The 23,189-nt window shown below is 39.2% G+C and overlaps 1 protein-coding gene and 1 pseudogene across 3 annotated transcripts in view; one reads left to right on the top strand and one right to left on the bottom strand.

Moving 5' to 3' along the window:
* GXYLT1 (glucoside xylosyltransferase 1) overlaps window positions 1–10,693 on the top strand; it is a 41,074-nt gene extending 30,381 nt beyond the window's left edge. For both annotated transcript variants that reach the window (XM_080662077.1, XM_080662078.1), the window contains 3 exons: window positions 134–257; window positions 563–735; window positions 7,345–10,693. In XM_080662077.1, the coding sequence (XP_080518203.1) occupies window positions 134–257; window positions 563–735; window positions 7,345–7,506 (459 nt within the window). In that variant the 3' untranslated portion in view covers window positions 7,507–10,693. The remainder of the gene's footprint in view (window positions 1–133; window positions 258–562; window positions 736–7,344) is intronic.
* A 3,201-nt stretch (window positions 10,694–13,894) lies between these two features.
* On the bottom strand, window positions 13,895–14,769 carry LOC308244871 (S-methyl-5'-thioadenosine phosphorylase-like; annotated as a pseudogene). Its single transcript has one exon. The product of its transcript is annotated as an S-methyl-5'-thioadenosine phosphorylase-like (transcript).
* Between the last annotated feature and the right edge of the window lie 8,420 nt (window positions 14,770–23,189).

The raw sequence follows: 23,189 nt of genomic DNA on the forward strand, positions 1-23,189 counted from the left end.
GGGTTTTGTAACAAAAGAAGTTGCTGTTTCTTCCTGATCTGTAATGATTGCTAAGGGAAGAATGGGGAACTGTCGTCATGTCACCATTTTGAGCCTGGAAGCTTGAGGACCTTTTTACTGTGTTTACCAACAGAATGATATGACAACTGTACGGATGCGATGGGGAGACATACTTATGCCATTGCTCAAGAAATACAAACTGAATATCACGTGGGGTGATCAAGATCTGTTGAATATCATATTTTTTCATAACCCAGGTAATCATTTAATTTCTTTAATCCTTTGGATTTATAAAAACATTACAGGTATTATTTAGTCAAAATGAAGTGCATTTATTTGATTTTGGCTTTATATTAATAATTATTACTATTTATGTTAAAGACAGAGTAAAACTTTTCTTGAATATTGATTTAGTAGGAGGAGATCTAAATGCCAAACGTATTTTTTACTATTTTAAATTTTATTCTGTAAGGACTGTAGTTTTAAACTAAAATTTTTGCAAAATGTTAATTCTGTGGGATTAGGGCTATTTACTTAATTGTTTTGTCTTTTCTTCACGTAGAAAGTCTTTTTGTTTTTCCGTGTCAATGGAATTATCGACCAGATCATTGTATATATGGAAGCAATTGCCAAGAAGCAGAGGAAGAAGGAATCTTCATTCTTCATGGGAACAGAGGTGTTTACCATGATGATAAGCAGCCAGCATTTAGAGCTATTTATGAAGCACTGAGAAATGTAAGCATTTTAAAATGTTTTTATGTGGAAATACTTGCAAGCTTATGGAGAACTTGCAAGAATAGTACAAAAAAATTGCTATATCCTTTACTGAAGGATATGGATATGCTGTTAATATTTTACCCCATTTGCTTTATCATTGGTTCTCTTTATATCATTGTTTTCTGAATCATGTGCTTTTGTCCCTAAAAACTTATGTGTGTTTTCACTTAGAACAAAGGTATTTTCTTATGACCAACCGACAGGACAGAGGTCAAACTCAGGAAATAAAATATTGATACAATACTTTAACCTACCATCCATGAGCTTTACTCTTCCTTGATCTAGAACAGGTTTTCAATCTTTTTTTGTCTGTTATGGCATTGGCATTTTGGGAGGAATAGAGCCCCTTAATTCCTTATTGGAATGTTCTTCATATTGGCTTGCCTGATGTTTCTTTATGATTAGGTTCAGGGTATGCCCTCCTGGTCAGGTTACTTTTTAAGTGGAGTTGTGTTCTTCTCAGGGTGTCACATTCAGTCACCTCTGTCTGCCTGCCTCTTATTGGTGACGTTGATTTTAACCACTCAGTCAAAATGTTGTTCAGTTTATGCACTGTATAGTTATTTTTCCTCTTGCAAGCAGTTTTTGGGGAGACTCTTTAAAATCATGTGAATACCCTGCTCATCAAAATGTCCATAGTAAATTTAGTAGCCATTGTTGGTTCTTGCCCAAACCAATCTTTATTATGGTAGTTACAAATTGGTGATTGTCCAACTCTGGCACTCCTTCCACATACAGCTTTTTCCTGTTTATTGATCTTTACACACACTTAGTATGAAATTAGTGTGTGTTTTTTCCCAATTATTTATAATGCGTTTTCCCTTTTATTTATGTTGTTCCAAATTTGACTCTAGGAGTCCCTTTTGGCTACCTCCTGTGCCCTTTTGACATATTCCCATCATTATTTTTAGTACCTCATTATTTGCCCCAACAAATTATTCCAGGCTCATCTTGATATACCTTCCCTGCTGTAGCCCTGAAATTAACTATCTGACAAAGGTGCTCTGGTTCCTTTTGGTGGGCTCTGGGTGCTAGGTATCCTTATTGCTTCAAGGGTGTCTTCTTAGCCCTTTCAGTAACAGAGCTAGAAAATGTAAACCCACACACACTCCCTTATGATCAGGTGCCTACACCAATGCCTCCAGTTCCATCCCCCCAAGGCCCTTCCTTGCTTTTTCCTACTCTATGTTTCTGTGTTTTATCTTCTTCTACAGTTAGAATCCTGGCTCCTAACATAAAACATTTGTTCATTTAACTTAATCCTACAATACATCTAAAATAATTTGAAAAATGCTATGTCTCTGCTTCCCTCTTCACAAAAAAACAACCTGTTCAGGATTGTTTCCAGTCCTTTATCTTCCCCACCCCTGCCCCTGGACGAGGGTGTGTGCTCAATTACTGTGTTCAGAAGTTACTTGGATTAGTTCTTTTATCCTCTCTTTCAGTGAGTTAATTTTACTCATTTCAAATACAATTGGGTTCATTGTTCAGTATGCTTTTAGTGTTACGTTTCCCCTCTCATCTTTGTTAATTTAACTTTAATCTGATATGTGGAAGATTAATATACTTCAAAAAGTATATTCCCCATCTCTTTCCTCCACTCCATCAGTTGCCAGTTTCATTATCTTCTGGTTTGTCCTTCTTAAACACATGAGCAGATGTGTGTATGTGTTATAATTCCCTTTACTAAACAAAAGGTAGCATACCTTTTTTTGTTTATATATTTTTTGCTCTTTGCTTTTTTCATTAAAATATTCTGTAAATACATGTATTTATATGTATCTTTCTCATTCTTTTTTATAGCTGTATAATATTCCATTTTGTATATGTACCAGCGTTTATTCAACTCACCTCTTGTGTTTGAATGTTTTGTTTTCCAATATTTTGAATTATAAATAATGCAGCAATGCATAACCGTGCCATATGTACGTTTGTGTTGTCGGGAGATGTACCTTCAGGGTACATTCCTGGAAGTGGGATTATTGGATTGAAGATACTGCTTATTTCCCCTGCATGGGGATTACCCACAATTTATAGGAGGCCTGTTCCCCACATCCTCCTCAGTGGAGTGTGTTATCAAACTTTTAAAATTTTGCCTTTCAGCCGTAGCCAGTTTGGCTCAGTGGAGTGTTGGCTTGTGGACCAAAGGGTCCTGGGTTTGATTCCAGTCAAGGGCACATACCTTAGTTGCAGGTTCCTCCCCAGCCCATGCAGGAGGCAACCAGTCAATATGTTTCTCTCACATTGATGTTTCTCTCTTTCCCTCTCTCTTCCATTCTCTCTAAAATCAGTGGGAAAATGTCCTCAGGTGAGAATTAACTAAAAAAACTAAAATAAAAGTTTGCCTTTCATGTGAGTGAGAAATGGAATCTTAGTTTAGTTTTAATTTGTATTTCTCTTATGAGTAAGGTGAACATCTTTTTATATCTCAAAGAGCCATTTTATCTCTTTTGGTGAATTTTCTTTCAAATAGTTGACCTATTTATAGTGTTTTTAAAGTAACTTTATTTTTTTAAATATATTTTATTGATTTTTTACAGAGAGGAAGGGAGAGGAATAGAGAGTTAGAAACATCAATGAGAGAGAAACATCAATCAGTTGCCTCCTGCACACCCCCTATTGGGGATGTGACCGCAACTAAGGTACGTGCCCTTGACCGGAATCGAACCTGGGACCCTTCAGTCTGCAGGCTGACGCTCTATCCACTGAGCCAAACCAATTAGGGCTAAAGTAACTTTATTGATACACATTTTATATACCACAAAGTTCACCCATTTAAAGTATATAATTAATTCATTCATTTTTTGCATATTTGCAGAGTCTTTACCATCTCCCTGACAATAGTAAGTTCTTTGTATATTAGGGACATTAGTACATAATCTGTGATTTCTGTTGTAAATATTTTCTCCCAATTTACTTCATTTATGGCATTTTTTGCTATTCAGTCTGTTTGTTTGTTTTTAACTTTGTTTAATCATGTTTATCAACCTTTTTTTAAAAAGTCAAAATTAGAAAGCCTTTTCCTAATTACACTTAGGTTATAGAAATATTCACCTATGTATTGTTTTATTTATTAAATTTAGTCCTTTGCTTAGTTTGGAATTTAGTCCTTTGTATTAGGTGAGGAATGGATTGCATTTGATCTTTTTCCAAATGGCAGTCTTGTTGTCCAAACACCATTTATTTAAAAGTCTATCTTTTTTGTTTGTTTGTTTGCCAGTCTTCGCTGAAGGATATTTTTTCCATTGATTTTAAAGAGAGTGGAAGGAGGGGAGAGGGGTAGAGAGGAGAGAGAGAAACATCAATGTGAGAGAGCCACATCAGTTGGTTGCCCCCACATGTGCCCCAACCATGGTGGGGAACCTGCAACCCAGGTACATGCCCTTGACCAGGAATTGAACCAGAGACCCTTCAGCGAGAGCCAACTGTCTACTGAGTCACACTGACCAGGGCTAAAAGTCTTATCTTTAACGCAAAGATTTGAGATACTGATTTTATCATATACTAAAGTTGCATTTTCATTTCTGTTTTTTTTTTTTTTTTTTAAATATATTTTATTGATTTTTTACAGAGAGGAAGAGAGGAAGGGAGAGGGATAGAGAGTTAGAAACATCGATGAGAGAGAAACATCGATCAGCTGCCTCTTGCACGCCCCCTACTGGGGATGTGCCCGCAACCAAGGTACATGCCCTTGACCGGAATCGAACCTGGGACCCTTGAGTCCGCAGGCCGACGCTCTATCCACTGAGCCAAACCGGTTTTGGCTCATTTCTGTTTTATTCCATTGATCTGTTCATTTGTGCCCCAGTGCCACACTATTTTACTTAAAAGACTTTGTGCTGTGTTTTATTATCTGGTTGGGTCACTTTTTCTTCATAGCCTGTCCTCAGTGTGTTCCTAGATCTTGTATATTTATTTTCCCACAAATACCAACACTTTTAACTACATAAAAATCTTGTCATTTTTATTGGGAGCTGCTGAGATTTTGATGGTGTTGAGACATCTTAAGAACAAGGGCTGTCTTTCTGTTTGTGTCTCAGGATTGTTTAGTAGTTTTCTGCATATAGATTTTAAACATATCTTGAGTTTATGCTTAAGTATTTTATCTTCTTCGTTGCCTTTGTAAATGGGGTTTTCTTGTTTAAGCATTTGTTTTTATAGAGTTTTGGGTGGAAATTATACTCCCCCTCTCCTATCCCTGCCCCAGATAATCTTTTCTCTCTCTTTTTTCTTGTTCTGACAGTCCCCTTTTGTGTAATTAAGGTGGTTTTACAAGGGAAGGTGATTATACTTCACATATCTCTAGGGTGATGCATGGAACCAGGTCTGAATATGTTGGGGACCAAGTCTTGGGGCAAATCCAGATGAAGGTTGAATTTATGGTTTTGTTTAATGAGTTGTATCACTCATGCATGCAGCTAATTCACTGATACTTAGGGAGAAGTATATGTGACCACTCATCTCATGTAGTTCTGCTGTCAGGCTAGACTGTGCCTAATCTTATATGGATATGAAGACAAGACATAAATGAATCATGGGAGTACTAGTTTGGCTTAGGTGTGGGCGCTGGATTCTAAGTCTTATTAATTGCTGGTGACTGCAAACCTCTGGTCTAGTACAGCCTCATCAATAGGAATGAGAAAAAAAATACTTAACTGTAATCCACTGAGCTACACTCATTGGAGAATTATAAAATTTAGTGTTGATGTTCATTTAATGCAGTATTCAGAAATCAATATCGTATTTTAATGATGTTTTTTCATGGATTGTCAAATGGTGATAAAAATGAACAAAAGGACTTTTGGAGGATCTGAGACTTTGCAGGATAGAAAAGAAATACATACTTACAAAAATGTGATTTCTTTGTTTCCTTTGAGCATTAAAAATGCATTATTAGAGAATTAAATCTTTCTAATTTATATGATCTTTTATCTTTTATAAATATGTACCTTTAAAATGTTGAGTTGGTTTTAAAGCTGATTAACTACACTTGATTTTTTTAAAATAAATTTTTTAAGATTATTTCAAATACTGAATTAATGATTTTATGTTTTTCAACTTAATGAAGTTAATCAACCCTTTATGGTGCTTTTGGTTAGTGTTTTTATCTTCTCTTATCTATAATTCAGTGAGAAGTGTAATTTTTAAAAGAATTGCATTCAGACAAAGGTATTTATGCAAGTTTTAGACAGACACTTAGTCATAGCTATCGAATACAGTGAACAATATGAATTATAAAGAATGTGTATCATTTTTAAATTCTAAATGCATGGCTATATCTGCCAGCAAATCAATTTTTACAGTCCATATATATTTCTTAAATATTAGTTGTTGAGTGAATAAAAATATTAAGATTAAAAATTGCAAATTCAAAATGGGAACAAAGTATTTTATTGCTCTGTAAGGTATTTTCTGCTTAATGTTTATCATCCTGAATTATTATATTTCTTGGTATTTCTGTGTTAAGTTTGATTTACTTCACACACCCTGCTTATATTTGCATAACTATCTCAGCAAGAGAGCTGAGTGCTTACTCCTACACTGTCTTCTCAGAGCCATGCTGTACCCAGCATTTGCTGGATTGAACTGCCATTCTGCCATATTTTAAAAAAATGTCTTGTCCTCTGAAAATGCCTTGAATTATTTACTTGTGGTCATCATAGTCTCGCTATTTGCTGCCTTTCAGTCTGCAGTCTTATATACGGAGCACGACCTTCCTGAAAGTCTGTGTACTGAGTGTTGTGCCAGTGACGAGGGAGGGAGTGATTAACTGTCAGGAGAGGTTTCTCAGAGGAGCTGACACTTGAACTGAGCTGGGAGGATGAGGACCAGGCAGAAACGGGAAGGTGAAGACGAGCCAGGCACAGCCTGCGGTGTGGGGAGAGGCCTGCAGCCAGGTTAGGCACACGTGGGAACACCTAGATGCCAGCTGTGTACTGCACAGCTCTACGGGCCCTTCGCATTGCGTGACTGGAAGAATGCAGTGACTTCGGGCTGTGTTTGCATCGGAGGGATTTGGGGCTTTTGTTCGTTTCTCTCCGAGCTTGTGGTTGTCATCTCACAGTAGTTAGAATCCCTGGGTAGTCTCTGTCCCTGAACATGAGAGAACTCCAGTGTCCTGTGGAAAGCTCTCCCTGATGCCCCAGTGATTACCATTACTTTCTCCTCCTCCAGAATGTGAGACCATAGTTCTGTTTATTTCACTGAAAATATTTGTTGAGAAAATGCTTTTGAGAGACTTTGTTTATTTTAAATTATGTTTTTATTGAATTTAGAGAGTGAGGGAAGAGCGGGGGAGAGAGAAGCATTTATGTGAGAGAAATATCGATGGTTGTCTCCCGTACACACCCTGACCACACACTGAGCTGGCAACCTGGGCATGTGCCCCGATCAGGAATGGAACCGGCGACCTTTCAGTGCATGGGACAGTGCTCAACCAACTGAGCCACACTGGCCAGGGCATTTTTTATGAGACTTTAAATGGAGGTTGTCAATATTAAATTGATTGAAGAAGTTATTTAGAATTAATTACATATTTATATTTGTCTTTTTATTTTCTTTCTCTAGTGTTCTTTTGAAGATGACCACATCCATTCCTTATTAAAACCTTTAGAACTGGAATTGCAAAAGACAGTGCATACATACTGCGGGAAAATTTACAAAATATTTATCAAACAGCTAACCAAAAGCATTCAAGACCGCTATGATAGACCACCCAAGGAAAGGTGATTCTTGGAGACTACTAAGTCAAATGAATTAAACCAACAAAATATTAGAGGAAACGTGAAGTAATAGTCTTGGATGAAGTGTTCAGGAAAGAATTATTCATCTTCAGAATAATTTCTTTTTCCTGAGGAAGTTAAATGAGCAATATATTCATTTAATGAAGAATAAATTAAAGTCTTGGACTCCAGTAAGAAGACATTTTTCATCTCTGATGTTTTGTGATGTTATTTGCTGTCATTCCAGTATTGATGAAAATACTAAATTGTTTGTAGCCTGTAGACTTTGGTTGACTCCTAAGCTCAAGTGAGTAAGAATAGTAGAAGGAACGGGGTGTATGAATGGAGAAGATGTACCTCATACACAGTGGGTTGCAAACTGTGAGTATAGCAATAACTTTGTCAGCACTAACCTCACTTTAAATGTGTGAGAAAAACGTTTACAGGAGCAGAAAAGATTCTGTTTCTAAAGAAATGTGATGTAACCATTGACAATCCATGTGTGCCTTCATAGATTTCATCTCTGTTTTAAAATCTTTTTTGTGACAATCACTTTTAAAATTATTTTTAGATTACAAGTAAACTGCACGTTTAAAATGGCGCTGTATAAGAAAGAAGGAAAACAGTGAAAATTGTGTTTTAGTCTGTGTGTATGCTTGTGAAATATAGTATTTTCATGTGTTTATTTTTAACGTGTCTTGCCAAACTCAGATCTAAGATCGTTAAATATTTTGAAAAAATGTTTTTTATCATTTTAAATGAAGAATTTCAGCTTTACTGGGCATTCTGGAAGCAGAAAAAGAAATGATAATAAAATGAAAACCTAAATGGTAAACTATGTGATAGACCAAAATGCATAAGCTCTGTACTTCTGTGAACAGTAATTTTAGTTACAGCAGAGCAGGAGAAAGTGGTCATTTAACTTTTTTCTTCTACCTCAAAATAGCTTTGCAAGATATTTTTGAAGAAGCAAATATATAGAGCCTTAATTTAAACAACTATCATGGATGATTGGGTTAAGAAAACCGTTACCTCTGACTACAGGAAAGTAGTTTGGGTCAATGTGAATAGCTTCCCTTTTTGAACATCACTTAAGACAGTTATTTTTTTTTAATCTTGAAAATACAAAAAATATTACTTCTCAGTGTTCTTGACCTCTGTCTAAGTTTGGAGGGTATATAGAAGGTTGTTGTTAACAGCCCCCAAATAAGACCATTGCCTGCCTGGCTGCATTAGACTCTTGGGGAGAGTTTGTTGAGAATGGATTCTGGGGCTTACCCTTTCTGGCCCACTGTGTCTAGGATTGGGGTCTGCAAACTTTTTTTTTTTTAATGAAGAGATTTAAAAATTACACAGAAGTAGAGAGAAGAATACAGTGGTGCTGTTTGTCCGGATCAAGCACTTCTCAATATCTTGCCATATTTGCATCATCTATCCTTTTTCTTTTTTTCTAAAGGATCTTAAAGAAAATCCCAGACAGCATGTGATTCACCACCGTGAACAGTTCAGTAACTACAATGACATCATACTTCCTCCATATTAAATGCATCTCCAGTCCTTAAGCAGATTCCCCTGCTTGTCTCCAGTGTTAGAATCAGGGTGCAAAAATAAGTCACATTATGATTCTATTTTTAATAAACACCTCAGGTGATTTTGATGTCAGCCTGTTTGGGAACCACTGGAAATCATTTTGCCAACTTGAAGGTTGAAATTAGGATATCATAATTCTTAGCACAGTTGGTGGATTATAATCGTGATTCTGAAATATTAGACGAAGTACTTGGGGTGATTGACAGCGTATGAGTTATATTCCACACAAGTTCCTTAGGTTTAATTTCCTCAGTGAACAGAGAATCTCAGCCCCGTGGACTCTGATATGATTGGGACCATGTAGAGTGTGGTCATAGTTTAATCCAGCTGGGCTGTATACTCTGGTCTCACACATGTGGCTTATTTACACTGTCACACATTCTACATTGTCCATCAGTTGGAAGATTCTTCATCTGGTTTATCCAGATCTGGCCTAATTGGACATTTTACCATAAATTGGTTTATGGTGAAAACTTTCCACTTATGGACTATTTTACCTAAAACTTAGAATATCACAGAAAGTCCATAAAAATATTAAAATGAGTTTTCTGAGTTTATCTTTAGGTAAGGTAACTTTTTCCTTGAGGATTCTCAAGAAATGCAGCTCTCAGCATTAATGAGGTTAAATTATAGACCAACTTAGAGAATATTATATTTCTTTTTATAAAATAGTATACCTATGCAGTTTATATAAATTACATTGTATATTTTTTGAGTCTATATGTTAGAACAATTCTGACCTCAGAACTATCTCTGGGCTACAGTATTACCAAAGTGGATTGACTAAAATATAGTCACACTTCATGTGCATGAAGTAGTTATCTTAAAAATATATGGAAAACTTTTAGAAATATATATTGTGATTTACATTTTAAGAAAATAGAGTCCTGGCTGGTTTGGCTCAGTGGATAGGGCGTCGGCCTGTAGACTGAAGGGTCCCAGGTTCGATTCCAGTCAAGGGCACATGCCCGGTTTGTGGGCTCGATCCCCAGTAGGGGGCGTGTGGGAGGCAGCTGATCAGTGATTCTCTCTCATCGATGTTTCTATCTCTCCCTCTCACTTCCTATCTGAAATCAATAAAAATATATTTTTAAAAATACATCCGCCCCACATGAAGAATAGTTCAGAATGTGTTAGGTAACCCAGTTCCCTTGGATGCTTTAGAGCCTGAAGTAGTATTACTGCTTACTGTTGCTCTCTCATCTGCCTCTAGTCAGATGTTAGTGGTGTAATGGGAAGAAAATCAGACTGTGAACTAGGTCTGTGTTCTCTTCCTGGTTAAGGGATTCCAGGTTTATTGTTTAACCTTCTCTGTGCCTTGGGTTTGCAAGTAATCAATATGCCCTTCCAAACTCATGAGAGCCAGCAGTCCTGAGTTAGGAAGTTTTGGGACTCAAGAGATAATGGATTTGGAAACGTTCTGCATGGCGTCTGTCATGTACATCAATCAGCGTTACTGTGGAAGTTCTGCTTTGCCCAATCGTCCCCTTCAGCTGAATGGTTTCTGACATCATTGTATCTCCAGTATTAATTTGCTTATATTAGGTAAGGAAGAGTTTTTAAGGAAGAGAAAGCAGAGAAAAGAATGATATAAGTGAATGATCAAAAAAAGAAGGAAAAGAGAGGAAGTGAGAAAAGGGAGGAAAGATGGGAATGAGAGTGAGAATGGCAAAAGGCAGAGTAAGAAAAGATGGAATGAGTATCGAGATGGAGCGATGGAGAATCGAGATGGAGCGATGGAGAGAAGTGGTGTGGAAACAGTCACTGGCGGAGTTGTAGCCCCCACCCTGTGCCGCTGCCCGCTCGCCTTCCTCCAGTGCAGTGCTGGGCCCTCAGGGTCAGGAGGTGCTGCTTCATGGAGGAGGCAGCATGGCTCCCTTGTTAGATTTGTTGATGCTAGAGTTGTTTCCCAGTCACTCTACTCACTTATTTAGAGCCAGTGATTGAACATTATTTTCATTTTCTGGATCCCAGTTTTATGAGGTAGGGCCTGTGGAAACACAATGACAAGCATCTTCCCTTAACATTGTCCTTTAGTCATCCTGAATGTTGGATTATGCAAGACCACAACACAGAGTCACCGGAGAGGCTAGGGTGGAGGGATGGTTTCATTAGGTGTGAAGGGGCCCAGGAACTTACTGCATCATTTTTCCAAGATGATGCTGATAGGAAGCCAGGTTTGGGAATCACTGCCCTCCCTTGAGTGGCAGCTTAAACAGTCACATCTATTGATTCCTCAATAGGCATATTTTCAGTTGAACCGGTATGAATGGATTCAAGAGAACAGGAGATAGCAGAAATACATTAAAGGGAAAAACCTTAAGAGATAGTACTCACTGTCTTTTTCAGCAGTTTATATTGTACTATTAAGTAAGACGGTGGTGCTGAGTGTCCTTAGTAGTAGTCAGAACCTCTTTGAGGTGTTTAGAATGACCATGGATCTGGTTTTTTTTAATAGCTTTTTTGGTTCCTTAGAGTAAATTAAGAAGAAAAGTAGTGGAGCAATATGTCAGGTGTGGGGTGAGTTATCCATTTATTAAATGTAATTTTAAGTGTCTTAAAACAACCGCCTTTTAATATTTAATAAAAGTAGATTAAGGAATGATTTGTATGTAACAGTTACCTTTTTATACACTGCCAAAGCAACCCTTGTTTGCCTATTAAATTCTGGCTGAACTGTTCTGATGTTTATTGTTTCTTAATTCATTGAACATGAAACTAGATTTTTTAAAACTAACTTATAAAGTTACATAAACTTAAGACAACTCTAAAAGGTGGTACAAGAACGTTCTTTTATAAAACTGAAAAGGAATATGATGTTAAATCAACTCTCTAGCAATAGAATCACGAGGAGAACATGAAATAGCATATTGGACTAGGCAATTTAAAGTTGATTATAAATCAATGTCACACTTATTTTTAAATGGAAAATATGTATCGTCACCTCATCAATCAACAATTCAAGTGTCTAATGGGATTTATTTCTTTAGAATTATCTGTAGACTCAGTTTTAAAACAGAGAGCCATTGAAAATATATGAAGAAAAAATGAAAAATTTCTCTCACTACTAATACTGTGAGTGGTATTTGGAGCATCTGTGGTCAGACATTTTGATATGAAACTTAACTGATGTGGAGCCATTGATTATGTTTAGTATATGCATAATCTGAATATGTGAGCATATTCACACACACAACACCATAGCAACTGCGTGTAAAAATTGAACACAATGCAACCGTGTATGATGCGTAAAAAGTAAATTGACTTTGACTATGATGGAAAATAGCTATTTTCAACTTTTGTATAAAATCTCTTCAGGGAATATTGGAATGTTGTGCTAAAATAATTCAGGGCTTGTAGTATAGCTGTAGAATACATCATTTATTCAAAATTTAGCAGAACACACATGCTTCGTATTCGTTATTTGAGAGCTGGACCAATGGTTTTTGATGGGTGCTATAACAGAAGATCTATGAAGGAGATGCTTTGCACCTGTTCCCGAAATCAAACACTGGGAACAGTTGCAGATGTTCCCATTTTTTTACAAGCATTTTGCATAAATGTTTTAATAATTTGAGTAGAATGTTTGTAAAGCTGCAGAAGGCATCTGGTGTACTGTGATATGCAGAGATTACCACCCTTAAACTGCTTTTTACCTTAAAATATTGTGATTTTAGAATAATTTGGATGTCTTCCTCCAAGTTTTTTATGTATCTTGACATTTATTAAAGGGGAATATAAGATTATAGATGCCACTATTACCTGAGAATAATGGAAAGTTGCTTCGGTTTGTTTTGGGTGAGTTCAACTCATCTTTTTCTTGAGAAACTGTGTTGCTGTTACTAAAAAAAACCCATCTCAATAAATGTTTCATTTCTCCAAATGATGTGTCTGAGTTATTCTAGAAATCATAAACAGCTTTGAAATGTTTAGGGTTAGGATGCTTGATAACTACGAGTCCAGTAGCTGTCTCCTAAGGAATAGATTTTCCTAAGTGCTTCGTACTGTGGAATAACTTATTAATAAGGTCATGAGTTCCTTATGGTAAACCTCAAAATGAAATGATAAAAAGAGAGTTGGGCCTAAAAAAACAAGTTGAAGATCAGAAGGTTGCCATTAAAAATCTGATAAATTAGAAAGGACCAGAAAAGATAGTTGAAAATTAAATTGTTGACACAGAAAGGTTTAGCACAATAAGTCAGGTGCCACTCACAGCAGGGGCAGAATAATCCCAACATATTTCTAAACGCTTACCATGAGGCTGAATGAAGAATTTCCCAGTCAGGCCTAGCATCCCTTGAAAGAATTAGCCTTCAGGTTTATCCTGCAATTCCTAGGCAAAGTGTATAAGGAAAATACTAGTAAAGGAATGGGGAAAGGCATAGAATAATAAAAACACACCCAAAGAAAATGTACTCTTAGAAAAAGTAAAATCAAGATGCAAAGTTTAAAATGGGACAAAGTAATATTTTTATTATTTTACTTTTTTGTCTTCATATTCCTTGGCAATATGGGAAACTGTCACCTCCCACCCTTTATTGTTTTGAATTTAATGGGGGAAGGGTGAATGGTGTCTTGTCCTTTTTCTAAAGGGTAGGAATTTTCCACATGTTTACTGGTCATTTGCTTTCCTTGTGTTTTGAAGCAGTGTGTGTCTTTCAGAAGGCATCCTTCATGTTGGCATGGTCTTATCACATGTTCTTAGTGAGCAAAAGCATGAAAGCTTCCCCACATTTCAAGTTAAGCAGGAATTCCCCAAATGATTAGAATTAGAAAGTCTTATCTTCTGGGCAACATGCTATATTTTAATGTCTTGGTAATAAAACAGAGAACTGGACCATATTCTTCAGGTTGTGGAAGGTTTCTGACCATTCCATGGAACCTATCTGAGGTATGGCAGTAAGGGGCAAACTTTTGGCTTTATTGGCATTTTTCTTTCAGGGTCTTTAAAACCTGGTCCACTGAAACTACTTTCTCCTTCCAGCAATCCTAATCTGTTGCCATGGCCATAAACACTTGCATAGCTAAGTCCAGCCTCCTTAGTGAGAACCACCTCTGGAACTGTGGTCATGTTGATAATACCCACCCCACTCCCCTCACCTCTCACCCCCTCTTCCCCCCACCCCCGGTACAAAACACGAAGCTTTCTGTCTGAACTAAAAGTCCTTCAATTGTGAGCACTGTCCCTTTGGAGTGGTACCAGAATCCTAGCTTCTTAGCAGTCACTATGAGGACCTCTGGTTTGGGGGCAGAATGGCTCAGCCACTGGGATATAGCATACTCCTCTGGCACAGGAGTGACTCCCATCATGGAAGGTCTGAGGCCTCATGGTGGTCCTGTTGATGAACTGGTGAATAATGACAATATCACCCAGCTGAATCTCTTCCCTCAAGGAACCGCAAGCTGTGGTCTCTATGACAGGAGTACAACCCTCCTTCAGAGCCCAGATGGTCGCCTGATAGTTGACTTTTGAAGGCATGATAGTATGCTGCCTCCCATGCCTTGCAAGGAGGACGCAATCAGCATTTTCTGTCTTCCCCAAAATTAAGGCATCAGAAGGCTTGCCAAATGAAGTATCCACATATTTCTTGGTTCTTTCTTCTAAGATTTCTGGATCATCCAGGCCTGTTCCACCAATGATTCCAATCTTCATAGCTGTAGGGGTAGCACCTGAGGCCATATCTGTGCCAGGAGGAGGTGCTGGGTGGGCACGGGGGGGCGGGGGGAGAGGAGCAGAGCCCATGGTACCATACTTTTCCATGTATAAGATGTTACTTTTTTTCTAAAATCGTAAGACTGAAAATCCAAGGGGCCTCTTTGGAAGTCAGCCGAGGAGGGAGCCCTGTGAGTGTGTAGCTGCCCATACCTTGTCAAACAGGTGTCCTCCAATCACGAACCTTATTGTTACTGACGTCTGTTGATGTGTAATTGGAGGTGTAGGTGGAAAGTGCTCAGATGCAACAGGAAGCTGAGTGTTCTGAGCCCATAAAGATGTCAAAAATAAAAAGATAAATACCGGTAAGCAACTGTCTTACTCTGCAAAATTCAAACTGAATATAATCAGCTATGCAAAAGAGCATGGAAATAGAGCTGCAGAGAGGCAATTTGGACCTCCTCCCACTGTGTATGATCAGACATGGAGAAAACAGGAAGAACAACTCCTTAAGATGCCAAAAAAGAAGAAGGCCTTAAGAGGAAAACCAGCAAAATGTTTAAAATACTGATTTCTTAATTTTGGGTTGGAAAAGTAGGGGGTAATATTTTAAACAGTTTTGTACAGTAATCTACCAAAAGACATAATAATTCTTATATATCAAACATAGAAGTTTACATATAGCAAAATCTCCCACAAATAAGGTATTTTTAAAGCCACTATCATTTTGTCAATCTTTAATAAACTTCTTTCTGAATTTGCACATCAAGACCAAAAATAATCATGTATTCAGAGGATTTGAATAATGCAATAAATAAATACCATGTTTTATATCCATATGTATAGAATTTAGTAACCTGCAAAGAAAACCTTCATAAACTTGTGTATTAGGTAAGATTACCTAGGATGAGAATTGACAAGTGACAGAAATTCAAAATAATGGTGACTTAAAGATAGAAGCTCATTTCTCTTTCACATCAATGTGGCTGTCAAGTCTAATTTGGAGTTCCCACTGTGCTCAGGGACTCAATCTTTCTCTTGCCTGCTCCTTCGTTATTTCCAGTAAAGGGCTTCTTCCAGTGGTACAAGAATGTATTTCTGCTTCCATTTAGCATGTCTACTTTCAGATAGCAGGGAGGAAGAACTAGAAGGAAAAGAGCCTGTCTCAGCTTTCATACAACTTTTGGGGAGTATCACAGATTACATTCCTTTGGCTCAGAACCTAGTCATGGACTCTCTAGCTGCAGTGGAGGTTGGGATATTTTTACATGTTCTTCACATGGGCCCAGATAAAATTTGTCATGTCAACTGCTGCTGAAGAAGAAAAGAATACATATTAAGGGAAAACAATCACTGAGACACTTTGCACATCTGAAAATGTTTTAGTCTGTATTTGCCCTATTGAATAATTTGGCTGTTTATAGAACTCTGAGCAATTTGTTTTTCAAATTTGCAAAACATTGGTCTATTTTTTTAATTTCCTATATTGTTTGTATTAGGTTTCTCTGGGGGAGAGGGAGTGGATATATTTATATCTATATAAAATAAGGAATTGGTTTATGCAATTATGGAGACTGAATAGTCCATGATCAGTTGGCCACAAGCTGGAGATCCAGGAAACTGGTGCTGTAAGTCACTCCAAGTCCAAAGGCCTGAGAACCAGTGGAAATGATAGTGTAAATCCCAATCTAAAATGAAATCAGTATCTCAAAGCAATACTTGCATTCCCATGTTCTTTGTAGCATTATTCACAATAGCTAAGACATGGAAACAGCCTAAGTGTCTGTGGATGGATGAATGGATAAAGGAGCTGCCATATATATATATATATATATATAATCTATAATAATAAAAGCATAATATGCTACTTAGACCAGACAACCTTCCTGATGAAGACAGGGCTGTGAGGGAAGCCCGGGTCCCAGGTGCCAGAGGGAAGCCGGTGCCGGCAGCTGGGGGAAGGAAGGCCTACTCTTGCACGAATTTTGTGCATCGGGCCTCTAGTATATATATAATGGAATATTATTGAGTTGTAAAAAGAAGGAAATCCTGCCACTTGTGACAACATGGAAAAATCACTGAAAGACAAATACTGCATGATCTCATTTATATGTGGAATCTAAAAAGTTTAACTTACAAAAGCATAGAATAGAATGGTGGTTACCAGAGGCTAGAGGAAATGGGGAGATGTTGGTTAGAGAGTACAAAATTCTAGTTATCAGTAGAGTAAATTCACCCTGGACGGGTTGGTTAGAGCACTGTCCCAATATACCATGGTTGCAGATTTCATACCCAGTCAGGGCACATACAAGAACCAACCAATAAATGCATAAATAAGTGGAACAACAAGTCAGTGTTTCTCTCTCAAGTTAAAAATAAAAATTTAAAAAAGTAAATTCTGCTGAAACCGGTTTGGCTCAGTGGATAGAGCGTCGGCCTGTGGACTGAAGGGTCCTGGGTTCGATTCCGGTCAACGGCATGTACCTTGGTTGCGGGCACATCACCAGTAGGGGGTGTGCAGGAGGCAGCTGATCGATGTTTCTCTCTCATCGATGTTTCTAGCTCTCTATCCCTCTCCCTTCCTCTCTGTGAAAAATCAATAAAATATATTAAAAAAAAAAGTAAATTCTGCAGGTCTAATGTACAGCATGATGACTATAGTTAGAAATACTGTATACTTGAAATTTGCTAAGAGAGTAGATCTGAAGTGTTCTTACTACACACACGAAATGGTAACTGAGATAATGAATATGTTAGCTTGATTGTGGTAACCATTTCACAATGTATATGTGTATCAAAACATCATGTTGTGCACATAAAATATATACAATTATACCTCAATAAAGCTGGGGGCAAAAAAATCCCAGTCCGTGTGCAGAAGGTAAGATGAGATGTTCCAGCTCAAGCAGTAAGGCAGGGATAAAAAGGCAAATTCCTCCTTCCTCCACCTTTTGTTCTATTCAGGATCTCAGTGGCTTGGATGATGCAAGGAGACATTGGGGAGGGCAGTCTACTGAGTCCAATTGAAGTGCTATCTCATCCAGAAGCACCCTCACAGACACACCTGGCAAAAATGTTTAATCTTGGAGACCCCTTGGCCCAGTAACTGTGTACATAAACAGTTAACCATCACGTTGTTGTTGAGCTATCTGATGGAACTCTGATTCTTGAGCTCTTGTGTGTGGCCTGATTTTCTTTCTTGAAAATGATCTCTTTTTTCCTGGGGTTCTTTTTGTTTTATTCTGCTGGGGAAGTTATGGAGTTCTGGAAATTCATGGTGATGCACTTCAGTGTGACCCTTTTTCCCTTCAGTGTGCTGGGTACTTACATATTTTGATTTGTACCTTTGGTACTTCATTCCTTGAAGGAAATTATCTTGAGTATTTCCTTTGTGCCTTTTGTCTTCCTTTTTGAAACACCCATTTTTCAGCCATTGTATGGCCTGGTTTAGTTCCCTAATAATCTGGTTCTTTTTCTCCTATTTTTTATGTTTAACTCATCTTCCACACTTCTATTTTGTTTCTCATATTTTTAGTATCCAAGAACAGTTGTTTGCCCTCTGAATGTTCCTTTTAATAGCATCTTGGTTTTGTTTCAAAGATGCACTGTTTTATCACCCCAAGAACATGAATGATTTTTGCATTATCTCAGTCACAAAGTTTCATTTTATGCTTTCTTTTGGTCTTTCATGTCAGGTGGAAACTTCCTAATGTCTGGTGTTCCTTGACTCTCTTTATCATACTTAATATGAGGCCCTAGGAGTTGAGTGGAAGCTCTGTGGGTGGTTGGGGTTTATCAGCTGATGGGCTTTACTGTAGCCAGTGGTCGGCAAACTCATTAGTCAACAGAGCCAAATATCAACAGTACAACGATTGAAATTTCTTTTGAGAGCCAAATTTTTTAAACTTAAACTTCTTCTAACACCACTTCTTCAAAATAGACTCGCCCAGGCCATGGTATTTTGTGGAAGAGCCACACTCAAGGGGCCAAAGAGCCGCATGTGGCTCGCGAGCCGCAGTTTGCCGACCACGGCTATAGGGTAATCTGTGCTGTTTCACTAGGAACTCCTGATTCATTCAAGATAGATCCTTTTTCTTGGCCTGATTGGGCTTCTCAGAAAGGAACTCTCACTTACGTAGTTAGAGCCTGATTTAGCTGGTAAGTGGGGGAAGAGGACTGTTGCCTTTGACTAATTCATCCTTCCCCCGTTGTTTTTGGTTATGTGCCTCTCACCATCAGTTGAGCCTGATGTACCCAAATTCAGAGTCTTAGAGCCTTTTTGTTCAAACTCTGTAGCCAGTTAACCTCCAGGCTTCCGCCATTGTGTAAGAAACAAGGACTTGAAGGTGGAGGTGGTGGTAGGGTGGTGGTGAGGTCTAACAGCTTCAGCTAATTTGAACTTGTGGGGTCTACAAGTTCTCCTACTTTGCACTTTGTACTCAGTTCTTGATATTTCTCCAGGATTCTTTGATTCAGATAGTTTATTTCTGGGCTTTTCCCATTGCCTGCTTACATTTCAGAAAGAAGAAAAAAAAAGTCAGAACTTCTTGTTCATTTGCTTTCAGTTTTTTTGTTGCTGCTTTCATTCTCCTCGCCTGTTTTCTTTGCCCTTTGTCCATGTGGGTTTATGTCTCTTGTGATATGTCATTGTGGAGGAAGCAAAGGTACAAGCTAGTTCAATTCACTGTTTAATTCAGCAATTTGTTGTTTTTAACAGAAAGAGTTTAAATTCTCTTTTCTATCTGTGCTTCTCACTTTACTTCCTGTACGTTTTTAGTGACTTTTAATTACATGTAGGAGACGCATTTAGCTAAACTCTGGCAGCTTTAAGCTCTATCTGCTAGGATGCTCCTTGCTCTACCCCACACATGAGTTTATTCAAGGAGCTAAGCCTTTCCTAATACAGAGCTTTAATAAGTATGATGTTTTTGCTTTATATTTATTTATCATCTCATGAAATCTTTTAATAGTTCTAGGAGTTAGATAGTACTATCCCCACTTTACATAGGCGGAAACAGAAAGACAGTATGTTATTTGTCTGAGGCAAAGATACTTAACAAGTATCATCTGTAAAATTATTTTCTGACATTTACATAGATTATTTCAAACATGTGCCCACTTGTCTACAGAACACAACCTCTCCTGCAAAACAAAAAAAAAGCCCTGGCACTCTAGCTGGTTTGGCTCAGTGGGTAGAGCACTGGCCTGCGGACTGAAGGGTCCCAGGTTCGATTCCAGTCAAGGGCACATGCCTGCGTTGCGGGCTTGATCCTATTGTGGGGCATGCAGGAGGCAGCTGATCGATGATTCTCTCTCATCATTGATGTTTCTGTCTCTTTCTCCCACTCTGAAATCAATAAAAATATATTAAAAAACCAAACCAAAACAAAAAACACAAAAAAAGCCCTGGTAACCACTTTCCCACCCAAGACTAACCAAATAGATTTGTATATGACCACAAATACCTTTGATCTTTATTTGGAACTAGTGGCTCAGTACACGGATTTGTGCACATTGAAAGGAAATTAATTAGAAGGTGGCCGGCGGGGTGGGACTGGGCGAGGCAGGCAGGACATGCCCTGGAGCCAACCTCCCGAGGTCCCTCCCTGGCTGGTTGCACCTGGGGTGGCGCCATGGCTCGAAGGGCGTTGGTAGAGTGAGCAGGGTCCCTCCGGCAAGTGGAGTCCCTCAGCCTGGCCTTCAGGGATCGGGCCGAAACTGGCTCTCCGACATTACCTGAGGGGTCGTGGAGTGCAAGAGGGCACTTTGCAAAGTTGCTGTCATGCAGGGTGTGGAATGCAAATGCAAGTGTGCAGTAAACCAGATTTGGGGCTGACAGTGCCCCAACAGCCACATAACCCACGGCTGAAGTTGGAATCACCTGGCTCCATGAGGAATCGGGCTCCCTCCTCTCTGGTTTCAGGGTGTGTCACCTGAGAACTGCTGCTGCCAAGTCACTGCAGCTTGGCAGCTCCTGCATTGAGCATCTTCCCCCTGGTGGTCAGTTTGTGTCATAGCAACTGGTTGGATGGGTGGAGGGATACTTAGCATATTAGCCTTTTATATATATATATATATATATATATGGTTTTAGAAAACATTAAATATAAAATTTTTATTATAAGTTTCTTTTTAATTTTCATGAACTTTTTAGAGAGAGAAGAAGGGGGAGAGAGAGAAACACGAATGTGAGAGTGCAACGTTAATCAGCTGCCTCCTGCTGCCTCCTGCCACCCCCAGTCTGGGATATAGCTAGAAACTGGGGCATGTGCCTTTGGCAGAGAATTGAACTGGCAACTATCTCACACACTGGATGACACCCAACCAGCTGAACCAAGCAGCCATTAAAACCCAAGCCTTTAGATAATGGAAAGTGGAAATCACTTTGGGGCCTGTTATGTCAGTCTCTCCCTTTGTAGAATTAAGATTTATATATCCATTTTTCCAGGATGAGAAAAGAATCAATGACGAAATGTGAAGGTGGTCAAAAGTCTGAAAATTTATCATTATTCTGTCTCATTTAAAAATAATAATATTTTCAGAGAGGTGTTAATTGTCCCAGGGAATAAATTGGGTACTTTCTCTTGCATATTGTGAAGAGAAGGTTCTCATATTGATGCCAACCAGGCTGAGTCCCATTCATTCCTACTATGGCTCCTGTTTAACAAGTGGATAAGGATGGGTTGTTACTCAATGTTGTCATGTAAACAGATACTTTTTCTTTAAAAAAAATATTTTTATTGATTTCAGAGAGGAAGGGAGAGGGAGAGAGAGATAGAAACATCAATGATGAGAGAGAATCATTGATCAGCTACCTCCTGCACACCCTACACTGGAGATGGAGCCTGCAACCTGGGCATGTCCCCTGACCGGGAATTGAACCATGACCGCCTGGTTCATAGATCAACACTCAACAACTGCGACACACCGGCTGTGCTGGGGCCAATATTTTGACACTGGTGTTCACTCTGGGTTGCTGAGATGAGCAGAATGCTATGTAGGTCTGAGCTGCACATGTTTTCCAGCTCCACTGTGAAGAAAACAAGGCAAAAGGATCAACTGACATATAAATAACATATTACACTAACAGAGCTGGGCCATGGTATGCAATTGATTGTATTGCTGTCAGGTCCACTCGCCCAGCCCTTCTGATTAGCCTGCTGAACCATTTTACTTCTCTTTCAATAACTCCCAGTGAATTAATGCAAGTGTGGGTGGGTTTTGGAGTTATTTTTAACAAGACAAATGATGAGAGCCTCACAAGCAGTGCCCATATTCAATTATTCGTAATTAGGCAGTGCTGACCTAAGGAAGAATCATCCTGCAAGACCTTGTTGCCTCCCTGGATACATCAGCATTATTGTCAGAGCATCTGCCAGTTCCAAAACATATGACTTATCCCTTATTTTATTATACTGGGGTCATCCCTCTTAAACCTGGAACATGCAATTGGTGTCCTGTTATTGGTTTTTCATCGGGTCACAGAAGGAGCAATCTGAAAGTTACAAATATGCCTCAGAAGTGTCATATTGGTATAGACATTAAGAAATTCCCATAATTTCTGCTCTATCTGCTTCCATGCCGATGAAAAGAAGCTCTTTCTAAAATCTTGATTGTGTTTGTTTGGTCTGTACTGTACACTGGGCTTTCTGTCATCCAATAATCCTATATAATAAAGAGGTAATATGCAAATTGACCATCAGTCCAACACACAAGATGGCCACCCCCATGTGGACCCAAGATGGCTGCCACAAGATGGCTGGCAGGGGAGAGCAGTTGTGGGCAATCAGGCCAGCAGGGGAGGGCAGTTGGGAGGGACCAGGCCTGAAAGGGAGGGCAATTAGGGGTGACCGAGCCAACAGAGGAGGGCAGTTGGGGGTGACCAGGCCTGTAGGGGAGGGCAGTTGGGGGCAACCAGGCCTGCAGGGGAGGGCAGTTGGGGGCGATCAGGCCTGCAGGGGAGGGCAGTTAGGGGTGACCGGGCCAGCAGAGGAGGGCAGTTGGGGATGACCAGGCCTGCAGGGGAGGACAGTTGTGGGGGACCAGGCCTGCAGGGGAGGGCAATTGGGGGCAACCTGGCCGGCAGGGGAGGGCAGTTAGGGGTGACCAGGACAGCAGGGGAGGGCTGTTAGGGGTAATCGGGCTGGCAGGGGAGCAATTAGGCATCGATCAGGCTGGCAGGGGAGTGGTTAGGGGGTGATCAGGCTGGCAGGCAGGTGAACGGTTGGGAGCCAGCAGTCCTGGATTGTGAGAGGGCATCGGACATCCCTCAAGGGGTCCCAGATTGGAGAGGGTGCAGGCTGGGCTGAGGGCCCCCCCACCCTGTGCACGAATTTTGTGCACCAGGCTTCTAGTTATCCTATATAATAAAAGGCTAATATGCAAATGAACCAAACGGCAGAATGACTGGTTGCTATGACGCGCACTGACTACCAGAGGGCAGACGC

This window comes from Plecotus auritus, assembly GCF_963455305.1.
Source record: "Plecotus auritus genome assembly, chromosome: 3".
Taxonomy (NCBI): domain Eukaryota; kingdom Metazoa; phylum Chordata; class Mammalia; order Chiroptera; family Vespertilionidae; genus Plecotus; species Plecotus auritus.